General features: G+C 41.1%; 2 protein-coding genes across 2 annotated transcripts; both read right to left on the bottom strand.

Annotated features, from left to right (window-relative positions):
- Nucleotides 1-1,787: 1,787 nt before the first annotated feature.
- On the bottom strand, nucleotides 1,788-5,327 carry LOC103466923 (D(1) dopamine receptor-like). Its single transcript, XM_008412846.2, has one exon. It carries the CDS (start codon nucleotides 4,695-4,697, stop codon nucleotides 3,333-3,335), a length of 1,365 nt encoding a protein of 454 aa, XP_008411068.1. The 5' UTR covers nucleotides 4,698-5,327; the 3' UTR covers nucleotides 1,788-3,332.
- An 819-nt stretch (nucleotides 5,328-6,146) lies between these two features.
- LOC103466918 (GTPase IMAP family member 4-like) lies at nucleotides 6,147-8,708 on the bottom strand. Its single transcript, XM_008412836.1, has 2 exons — nucleotides 8,627-8,708; nucleotides 6,147-8,553 (listed from the first exon to the last, which is right to left on the bottom strand). The coding sequence occupies exons 1-2, from the start codon at nucleotides 8,685-8,687 to the stop codon at nucleotides 6,977-6,979; spliced, it is 1,638 nt and encodes a 545-aa protein (XP_008411058.1). The 5' UTR covers nucleotides 8,688-8,708; the 3' UTR covers nucleotides 6,147-6,976.
- Nucleotides 8,709-11,538: the final 2,830 nt, after the last annotated feature.

Below are 11,538 nucleotides of genomic sequence, written 5' to 3'. Positions count from 1 at the left end.
GCATTTAAGGCAAAATCACCTTTGTCTGTAAATATGTTTTAGCTAAAACTCCCCAACTGTTTTAGCTTCACAAAGTTCAGATTTACTAAAGAAATTTTACGTTGTTGCATTTTAGGCAATCAAATGTTTATTTTCTTATTTTTAAAAAAACTATTGGGTTTTTTGTTTATTTGCATTTTGATGTATTTCTTAAATTGCATAAAAAGGCGTAAGTGGTTAAATGAAAAATCTGCAGAATGGATCATTTTTTATCAGACTAATCAATTGACAATCAGAATAATCAATAGAATTATTGTGGTGTGCATTGTGCTAGACCTAAACAAAATACAGAACCTTGAGAAATCAGACAAATATTGAAATAGATTCCTCTGAGCAGAGACAGGGGAAGTGGTCAGAGCTGATTGGTGCAATCCTGGAGGAAAACCTACTAAAGGCTGCAAAAGACTTGAGACTGGCACAGAGCACTACGTCTTGTTCACATAAAGTCACAACAAAATACATTTAACCTCCCAAATTTGATGTTCAAGATATATCATTAGTTTTTTACAGAACTGTGTCAGGGACAGTGTGGGTTTTAAGAGATGGGGAACAAACAGCCAGATAATCACTTCACTCACTAATCCACCTACACCAATGTGATGAGAGAGGATGTAGACAAAGTTAGTATTCACACTACTATCAGATTGTTTTAGGACCTGCTGGAAAAACTGGGGGGATTTCAGTTCTCGTTATGTTTTAGACGTGTCCCCTGCTCCACCTGAATCAAACACCTCAAGTATTTCTATGGCATTACAGCAGGAGCTGACAAAAGCTCTTTTCATTTGTGTGTTCGAGCAATCAAATACCTTAACACATGAATGATATTGACCCAAAAGGACCAGAATTACCAACCCCCATCTTAACGGGAAACAACTTAAATATTAATGTAGCTTAGAAAACTGCTAATTCATACATTGTACTGTTCATCCATAAAATGTCTGAAGAAAAAAAATATACACACATTACCTACAAATGAAAGTCCAAAATATATGAAATGTCAAGATTCTATATACAGTTTAAAGTTGTTGTTTTTTTTTGAAGGTTTTATTCTTAGATTTAATCAAATAAATGTGACACCCGATGGATTAAACTGGTGGATATATAGCAAGTCCTTAATTGTTGTCTATATGTGAGTTAAGCTTATTATCTCTGTCTTTCCGTATCATTACTCTTCACGGCAGAACAAAAGATTTAAGTGGTCGGTATTTCCAGTTTCTGGAAAAAGTCATGGACAAGAAGGACATAAACTTTAAGACAATGATCCAGTGTGAGCATCTGGTCCTGCTTGGTCACCAAATGTCACCTAAATAAATGCTTTTGAAAACTCCAGTCCAAATATGAAGATCACAGAACAGAAATACCACAGCCTATTTATGAAATTACATCGTGGTCAAAAGTGTGACGATGTAATAAACGATTAGCTGATTAGGTGAGTATTTATGTTATAAGGTAGATAAAAATGAAAATGAATGCAATTTGGGGAAAAAATAATTTGTAATGTTCAATGTAAGTAATAAGTTTTATGTATTGAATGGCTAATAAAATAATGTGAAATCCATTATTCATAATCTGAAGTAATTATCTATTAAAATAACATTTATTCATTACTCCTTTAATTGCTTCATGGTTACTGTGTCTGAATGCTCAGAGAAACCCTTAGAATATCCATAGTGGCCCAACTATCTGACTGGTTTAACCTGCACAGCAAGCCAATCTAAAATAAACAATGTTATCCCCTTCTCATATTGTTGTTTCATTATAAACGACAAGCCACAAACACCCCACAGGTCACTTCGTCCTTTCACATCATAACGCTCAGATCACAGGCCGTGTGAGCTTTCAGGTCATGCAGCTGGGACTGTGGAATCAAGAGGGGGTGGCTTATGACGAACAGTCTTCATCAGCAAAGGTTTTCTTTTACCAATGTGATGCATGCTGTCAAAATGCGTTTACTGCTTTGAATAAAACCAAATTTGTTGCGTACCATCCTCAGCCTGTTAGCTGCTTGAGATCCTGTTGATCAACATATTTCTCAGATTAAAAGGGCCTTGGAGGATGATGTGAGGTGGATTAGAGGAAAAATGATGGTGAGTCAACTTCAATCCTCCATTTTGTAGATCTGTTCACAGAACAATAGGAGAATTATACAATAGGTATTTGATGGTCACAGCTGATGTACAAAATGAATGAATAAACTGCGGGACATGACGATAAAATAATAAACGGAACCATCATAAAACTAATCTTAATAGCTTTTTTTAAACAGCTTTTTGTAAATATATTTTATTGCTGACATTTAATAACTTATCGTTTTGTGAATGTAGGTCACAGTTATTCAAGTCTTTTTTTTTTTTTTTTTTACTTGTTGGTTGATGATATTCTTTTTGTTTTATTCTGGTGTCTCTGTAAACTCTGCCTCCTGCTGGCCAAAAGAGATAAGTTCGGAAAAACCCGGTTGGCATTCTGAAGCTTTTGAGGTCATATATGTCCTTTAATTTGGACATAATGCATCCCTTATTATATTTAACCTACAGGTTTGACAATTACTATGGCTATTTTGTTATTTGGAAAAAGTCAAACCAGTCACTAATTCAGCAATCATAAAAATAATATTTTAAAACAAAAACACATTTTCTGATGCTGAGGATTTTCATCCTGAAAGTTAAAAAATAAGTTATACCAATGTAGGGGCTTTGTTTTAGTATTCCTTTTTCATATCCACATATTTTTGCTTGGGTTTGCATTTTACTAAAATAAATAAATAGATGTCTCTCATTTGCTTCATGTTTAGTTTCACTGTGTATTTTCACAAGATTTTTTTTCTGAAGAAGTCATCAGCAAAGAGCTGAATGTGGGATATACGGGAAACACGTAAGGTTAGTTTCTTTTTTCATAAAAGTGAACAATGTCAGAAAATGTAAAGTGTGTTGCCACACTGGTTTAGCCGCCATATTTCTTAAACTAAAAGCGTCAAAAATTGATTGAAAACAAACAAACAAAGCTTTTTGAAAGCTTCTTTTCTGCATGGTTATAACAACTCGTGCATAAAAGGTTTAGGACAGTTATTCACGTGTTTGTTTCCAGTTTTGATTAGTTAAGGAAAAGCCATTAAATTACAACTACTTATTTTTGGCTATTTGAATTGTAACACCTTTAGTCCCCCTTTCTTCTAGGCAATCAAGTGAAAAAAAAGTGATTTTCCTTTCCTTAAAGAACTTGTTTGATGGTCAAAATGACTTAATATCGACTAAAAACAAACTAAAAGAAGATCAGCGTGGCTGCAGATTCTAAAATTATCTGGGTATCTGTGTCAGTCGGTCTTTATCATATCTTTCCTCAGTGTCCGTCCCTTGCTCCATCGTGGCCCCCCCGTGATAAAACACGGCCACCGTGGTGTTTCCGCTGTCCTGACTCCCCCGCGTGTTCGTGGACACGCTCAGCTTCGCCTTCAGGGTGCTGTCCCGCCTCTGCTGCCCGGCCTCGTTGCTCGCCAGCATGGTCTCCACCGCTGTACTCACCGCGGACAGAAAGCCTCCTCCGCGGCAGCGCAACAGGCGAAGGAAAGCGTCTCTGAAGTCCGCGTTGAACGCATAAATAACTGGGTTTAGGGAGGAGTTACTCCACCCGATCCACACGAACACATCGAAGGTTTTCTCGCTGACACAGCAGGGGCCGCGGTGGGCTAAAGGGGCCCCTGGTCCGGGGCAGAAGGGCAGAGCGCAGTTCAGGATGAAGAAGGGCAGCCAGCAGCAAACGAAAACTCCCATTATGATGCTCAGAGTCTTCAGCACTTTGGTCTCTTTCCTGATGGAGACTCTGAGCTCCCGGTGTGACTGATTGGGGCACTGGGAATCAGGGTGGATGCTGATGCGGGACTGGTAGGAGCTGGCACCGATGTCTGTGCACATGTGCGGGAACAGCTCGGGCACGTGCGACCGGCAGCTCTGGGCGTGCTCCGCCGCGCGCTCCAAGGAAGATATCACCCGGATCTGCGTCTGGGCAATCCGGTAGATCCGGGTGTAGGTGACGATCATGATCACAACGGGGATGTAGAAGCTGATAAGGGAGGAAGAGATTGCGTAAGTGCGGCTCAGACTCGAGTCGCAGCTCTCCTCGGTGCTCTCCAGGCGCGGGATCACGCGCCCGCCGGGGTCACTGATTTCCGCCCGGTGCCAGTCCAGCTGCACGGGAACAAAGGAGATCACAACGGACACTGTCCACGTCACCCCGATCATCACGAAGGCCACCCTCTTGTTCATGCTCCGCTCGTAGCAAAACGGGCTGGAGATTGCCCAGTATCGGTCCACGCTGATCACGCACAGGTTGAGGATGGAGGCGGTGGAGCACATGATGTCGCAGGCCAGCCATGTCTTACAGAAGCCGCCGAACGGCCAGAAGCCGGCCACTTCAGCCGCGGCTTTCCACGGCATCACCAGCACCGCGACCAGGAGATCCGACAGAGCCAGGGACACGATGAAGATGTTGGTCACCTTGGCGCGCAGGTGACGGTAGCGATACACGGCCGCGCACACGGTCATGTTGCCCACAAGCGTCCATATGATGAGCAGCACCAGGACGCATCCAGTGAGAGCTCTGTGCGCCGGAGGGTCTTCCCGGCTGCCCGCTCCAACCAGCGCCAAGCCGGTGGTGTTATTCATTGTCCAGATCCAACCAAGACCGCATGGCAAATTGCAAGACCTATTAATAGGTTAAAAGCCGCACGCAGTTACAGAGGGAATGGCGCCGCATGCTGAGACCAGACTAATCTGTGCTGCTGCTGCTGCTGCTGCTGCTGTGAGCGCACGGCAGATCGACAGGGGGACAGCCAGGCACAACCAGCTGACCGCCCAAACAGCTCTGAGAAGGTGGTCACATGAGACAGGAAATCAGTGAGCTATTTTAGCAATGAAAGAAATAACTGCTATGTCTATTTTCCCACTCATTTGCAAATCAGAACTTCTCCCTTTGCTGCTGATTTGTGAAAAAAGATGGCAAAGAATAGAAAACATTTCTCAACTCTTACTCCTCGGATAGTTCAGGATGTCATTCGCTGCCAATCAGAATTTTGGAGGAAACTAAATATTAGAGATGTCAACCATTTGTTTTGGATTATTTGGCTATTTACCTGAAGTGGATTGTTCAAGACAGAACAATTAGTGACAAACGCATTTATTTGAGCGATTTATATAATCACAGTGTCATCTTAAAACGATATTGTTTGTAAATGGCAATTCAAACTGTTATTTATAAATAAGCAGGTCATCTTTAGGAACACATTCTTGTATGAAAGATTATATTGTATTGGTCTGATAAAATATTCTAATATGTTGTTTTTTCATTAGCTATGAGGGAAATTCATTATTATTAAAAACACCATTATGTGTGTAAATAATCTACAGTGTTTCACTGAGATTTTGAAATAAATGAACTTTTCAATGATATTCTAATTTACTGAAAAAGACTGCATGTTTTCTATAAAGTTGCTGTTTTATTAGTCTGTAATCATTCATGTAAAAAGTTTCAGGCTAAAAAATCTTTAAGCCTGTAATATCAAATTATTGATAAACAGTTTATTTTAGCGATAAACATTGAAGATGACAAAATCAAAATAATAAAGTACATTTGATTTGGCAGAGTTGACGGTGTGTTCATCTTTTCTCCAAAGCACAATGATGGAGTAAATTACAAAATTGGAAAAATATTGTTTAAAAAATGAGGTAAGAATTTAAATTTGAGGTTTTGTGGAACAACTGCTGCAAGGAAAACCATCAAAATGTGTAACATTGTCTTCATTTTCTTGTTTGTCTGATGCACTGCACAGAGAAAAAACCAAACACACTCTGCGTGTTTTATTACTTTATTGAATATGACACACTGTCTGAGTATCACACTTCCAGTCTGTACCCACAGGATCAGCAAATCAAGTGTACTTAAACACAAACACATTTTCAGACATCAAAACATATCTTGGGATGCAGTGCAGATTAAAGCTGACTTTATTTTTCCTAGAATAAACAGGCAGAAATGCCCACAGTTTGTGTAAAAAAAAAAAAAAAAAAAAAGGAGAAAAAAAAAGCATTATCAACCCAGGAGAGATGTGTGTTTTTTGAATAACAGCAACAGGGTTTGGTTTGAGTACAGATTTAAATGATGGACACGGAGAGTACAGCACACAGCCGAGGGTGGGGAGTTCATAATCAGATTATCTCCATCATTTCTGAGAGTTTGTGCATTTGCTGATTTAGGACGCACACAGGAATCACATCCATTTGTTGGAATGAAATTACTCTCACGTGGGTAGTCGTCTTCCTGACTCTGGGGTAAATGGTTCTGCCAAATACAGGAAGTTAGCTGAGTCTTGAAAAGTATTCATTAAGCTTTCTGTGCTTCATCTTTTTTCTCGTTTACACTTTGAATGTTTGTGGGAGACCAAGAAAAGTTGGGCCTGCATTTGTACAGGCCCAACTCAAAATAAAATTAAACTTAAACAAAACTCACTACATGTGGTGGAACAGTGCAGATCACACTTGGGTCACCGTCCCTATGGTGAAGCGTGGTGGTGGAACCATAATGCTGAGGGGACTCTTTTCTCTTGTAGAGACAAGGAAGCCGGTCAGAGTGTATGCGAAGAAAAATATGGGACAATCTTAACATGTTTAAGGTCACAGTGGATTGGTTTAGATCACAGTGTAAGCATGTTAGAAGAGCCTAGTCAAAGTCAAGAACCAAATCTGAGAATATTTTGCAACAAAGACTGATGATCACAGACACCTCCCATCCAGTCTGACTGAGTTTGAGCCATTATCTTTAATTAGTATCTTGATCTGCAAAAAGTCTGGCAGCAGATTTTTCACAGGCCGTACATCTTACCATCACAGCAAACAGCTACATTGAGGATGTTAAAACTCACTACATGAGTTTTAACCTCATCCTCATGTTATTGAATGCAGCACGGAGTTCCGACCTTCTCCAGAGCTGCGTTCAGACCCAGCAGTCCCATCTCCTGCACGTATCCGACCACACCGGACGCTCTGCGAGGGCTCTTTGCAGAAATCTTCTCCAGCATCTCGCTGCACTTTTGGCCACACAGCCTCTTCAGCGAGGAGATTTCCTTGTCGCACTTTTCCCTCTCCTTCAACAGGTTCTCATCCAGGAGTTTCTTCAAGCGTTCTTCGCACTCTTTCTGCTGCTCGATCTTGATCTTCAGGAACTTCAGCTCCCGTTTGAAGGCCTCGGTTCGCCGCTTCTCCACCCTCAGCTGCTCCATCTGCAGGTCCAGTTCCCTCTGACTCTCCTGCCGCTCCTGTCTGAGCAGATCCTGCATCTGCCTCTTCCTCTCCTCCTCCTTCCTGGTCAGCTCCTCCAGCCTCTGGCAGAGGTTGTCCAGCTCTCCCTCCAGGGCGTCTCTTGTCATCTCCTCTCGCTGTCTGAGCGCCTGCTCCATCTGGATGTACTGGAGCTCTCTCTCCCTCTCTTTCCTTTCATGTTCTGCTCTGTCCTTCTGAATCTTCTCCTCCATGGATCGTCTCATCTTCCTCTCCCTCTCAACTTGCTCCTCCAACATTTTGGTTACTTGATCGAGCCTCCCCTGAATATCTTCCCTCCTCTTCTTCTCCATGTCTGTCAGTCTTACGACCTCTTGCAGCTTCTTCTTCTCAATCTCCTCCCTGAGGGCCTTCTCCCGTTCTTTTGCCTGCTTCTCCTCCTTCTCTTTCTCCAGCTCCAGTTTTGTCCTCAGTTCTTCCAGCTCCTTCTTGGTTTTCTGTTGAACCATCTCCAGCTCTTTCTCGTACCACTCCTTCAGGGTGTTCTCCTGTTTCTGATTCGGCAGCTCATTCTTTTCAGTGAGCAGTTTCCTCTCCTCTTCCAGCTGATAAGACAGATCTTCTTCTGTTTTCTGAAGCATTCTGCTGTTGTAGAAACTCTCTCCGTTATTCAGCATCATGTTGTCCACCAACATCATCAGCTCGCTGACCTGCTCCTTGTTGCTAAGGTTCTGGTTATTGAAGACACAGTACCTGCCCCCGCATGCAGCCACCAGCTCAGCCAGGTCCCTAGACTGGTCTATCAGGTAATGCTTCACCGACGTGCCCTCCTCCAGACGGTCTCCGTGGGTGAAAACCACCACAGAGAAGCTCAAAGCGTGGGAGCCCATTGCCTCCTTGATGTGTCGCACTGCCTCTTTCTCCTCCTGAGTGAATCTTCCGATCTGAACAACAATCAGGAAAGCATGAGGTCCGGGGAAGAGGAGGCTGACGCTCCTCCTCAGCTCCCGCTGGACTTCCTGCTGAGTCTGATGAGTGTCCAGCACACCAGGAGTGTCTAGAATAAGCAGCTGTCGCCCACGAAACTCTCCATTGGCCCTGTGGCAGCGCTGGCCAATCAAGGGACTGCTGAGCTTTAAATCCAAGACCTTCCGACCAACGATGGAGTTAGCGGTGGAGCTTTTGCCACTTCCTGTCCTCCCCAGTAAAACCATTCTGATTGTCGTGGAGGAAGGAGTTGACTTCTTGCCTTGTGAGACAAAAAGAACAGAGTTCAACGGAGTCAACAGATTAAGAAAAAAAGAAATAAAAATATATCTTACCAGCAACGCTGACGGAAAACTGCTTAGTGAGAGACGTCATGTTGTTCCTGATCATGTCCATCCTCAAACTGAGGACAGAAAAATTCTCCACAACCATTTAGGTCCCAGCACTGTGGGTGTGTCTTAACCTTATGTCATGTGAAAGTCAGTATGAACTATGCCCGTCGTCATCATCAGCGTTTTTTGGAATCAATCTGGAGAACACGTGGCTCAATAGTCTGTCTCCGAAACACCCAACGCAGCAAGTTTCTGAGAACTCCCAAAACAGCAAGAGGTCACAGTCCAGCAAACGTCTGGTCAATACAGACAGGGTTTGGTTTGGTTATGCTTTGTTTTTTGTATGTGTCTGTATGTTGGGCTGAGTGTGAACAAAGTCCTATTGATTCTAGAGGGTGGGATCAATAGATTGCTTTATCAAAAACGTAAGGTGATTGGTGGTCTGAGAAGGAAACACTTAAATCAATGCACAGGAGGACCAGACGCCCAGAATCAGCACACATACCACTGTTGTGCAATGACTGGACATACATTAAACTGGTTGTTTTATATATTAGAAAGATAAACAACGTTAATGCAACTTCATACCACAAAATAGCAATGGCAAAAGAAAGAACAAGCAATTTTTAATCATAAAATGTTTTAAAGGACTAAAAAAAATTACTAAAATGGCTGAAAGCCAAAAAAACAAGAAAAAATGCAGCAACAGGAAGTGCAGGATGGGGGTTCAAATGATTAATTAATGTCCTGGATCATAACTTTAAACTCATGATATTAGGTAGTGACTGCTGACAAGAAGATGTTTTTCACAATGAGAGTTTTGTAAAAGAGAAGAAAGCAGTGAAACCAGGTGGCGCTTCTTACCAATTAGATGACTTCAGGAGTAAATTTTTGGCCAATTCAAAGTAAAAGTGCTCTGAATATCCACGAACGCCTCATTTTTAAATCTTTTTGAACTTGTAAAGTAACAATGAATACTGTTTAGAATGTTCTTTCCACTGCACTATTTTGTGCTACTTTATGTATGTCTGTCACAGAAAAAGTTAATAAAATACGCTAACGTCTGTAGATGCATTGTGACAATAAGACATTTAAAAAGCATGGCTGCCAAAGGCAGATTTGTCTCCACTAGATGGAGACAAAGTTTCTAAGATAGTGATTACTCACACTTTTTGTTATGATGCTTGGCTGTTAGACAGGCGGTTGTTAAAGAAGTCATTCATTTATTAACCAGATAAGAGAATTTTGTGGTTTTCATCTTTAATAATTCATATTCTCAGACATTCTCAGACTTATAGGAGAGAAATTGATATTTTAAAACATGACATAGAGAGAGATTGCAGGAAGATGCATGTTCATTCAGTCTGAAACGAGGACGCCTATTTATAGGCCTAATAATGAGCTCCAGCTTGGGCCTAAAATATTAAGTTTGTATTCCTCCGACATTAGAGATGATTGCGCTTTCTGGCTGCAATTTGCTTTTCATTACGTAAGATGAGTCTGTCTGATGTTGGATTATTATTCTCCTTTATTATGTTCTGATTTTGTTCCTCTCATTTATTGTTGGAGTTAATTTTAAAACATACAAATGACAAGTTTCTTGTGAGGCAGGACCATAATTATTTTTGTAGCAGAAACTTAAACAATTAGGTAAAGAGCCACTGGGGATGTGGAAAAAAAGTGTTTGCAAATATATTAATTCATTTACTTGACAATAAAATCTACATTAAACTATTTTAATTCTGCTGGGATTTTGGGATTTTATTGCTGTCCAAGAAGTCTCCCTTCCTCAACAGATCAGTAAATTCATGTTTGACCTTTGACATTGTTTGGTTTCTTGTAAAATTCTGTTTAAATAAATGTGCCTCCATGAATATTCTGTGAAATTGTAACTGAATCCTTTATTATAATTGTAGCATGCCTGCCCTTTACAAGCTCTCGAGGGAATTAGACAACTCAACTCCATAAAATACAGCAAACAGGCTTATTTTTTTATTTCACTGAGTTTGTAAAGTTTTATTGTTTCCCAATTTTAGGCCTCTTTATAGGCTTCCGAGAGAATACTCCTTACACGCTGCTAATATCCTTTTCAGATGGAAATTATGCCCTTGAGGTTTTCAGCCTATAGATTCTTCATAGTGACGACATCCTGGCTATGGATTCAGACTATTTCATTCTACTTCTTCTACATTCAGCAGCTGCATCCAGAACTGGATTATAATACCCTGATCTCCTGTTTATCCTTGTGGTGGTTTGGGCATTGCACTGGAGTGAGAGCTCTTTTGCATTTGTAGGTCATGCAGTGTACCTGCAGTGGACATTGCATGTCTACCTTTGAAAACCACTGCAGTTGGTCCTCAGATATTACTGTGAGGGATTTACCCCCCCCCTAACAGGTGCTGTTTTTTGCGTACTTTATATATTCTAATTTATTTGGGTAAATGTATTGTTTGGGGAAGTAACTTGATTTATTTACTTGTTTTAATCATCTTCTCATCTCTTTGAGGTCACTTGGTCATGTGTTGCCATGGAAGCGCGCCCATGAGCAGAGCTGACAAGGACCTGGTGTTTCCAATCAGCCTCATTGGGAAAATCCATATTCTGAGAGGGAGGAGAGATGTATTTTTATTTTTGATTGGATCCAGATTGTTTTTGTTTCTAGTTTTGTTTGAGGTAATTGTAACTGTGTAGACATTTTTTAGGAATAGTTTAGTACAAATGTTTGTTCTTTCTTTCTAGAAATATGAATGTCTCCACCCCTCTAATTAGTCCTGGTGGAAGCCAATCCCTTAAAAGTCAGGTGGTTCATATGAGAAGGAGATTTTCCCTCTTCTTGTTTTGACTAACATGCTATGCTGTGAACTGAACTGAACTGAACTGAACTGAACTGAACTGAACTGAACTGAACTGAACTG

This window comes from Poecilia reticulata, linkage group LG1, assembly GCF_000633615.1.
Source record: "Poecilia reticulata strain Guanapo linkage group LG1, Guppy_female_1.0+MT, whole genome shotgun sequence".
Taxonomy (NCBI): Eukaryota; Metazoa; Chordata; class Actinopteri; order Cyprinodontiformes; family Poeciliidae; genus Poecilia; species Poecilia reticulata.
This window is presented reverse-complemented; position numbering and strand designations above follow the sequence as displayed.

Coding starts and splice junctions, on each gene's coding strand:
- LOC103466918 (XM_008412836.1), bottom strand. CDS start 8,687: ATGGACATGATCAGGAACAACATGACGTCTCTCACTAAGCAGTTTTCC. Junction 8,554..8,626: donor GTTTTCCGTCAGCGTTGCTG/GTAAGATATATT, acceptor TTGTCTCACAAG/GCAAGAAGTCAACTCCTTCC.
- LOC103466923 (XM_008412846.2), bottom strand. CDS start 4,697: ATGAATAACACCACCGGCTTGGCGCTGGTTGGAGCGGGCAGCCGGGAA.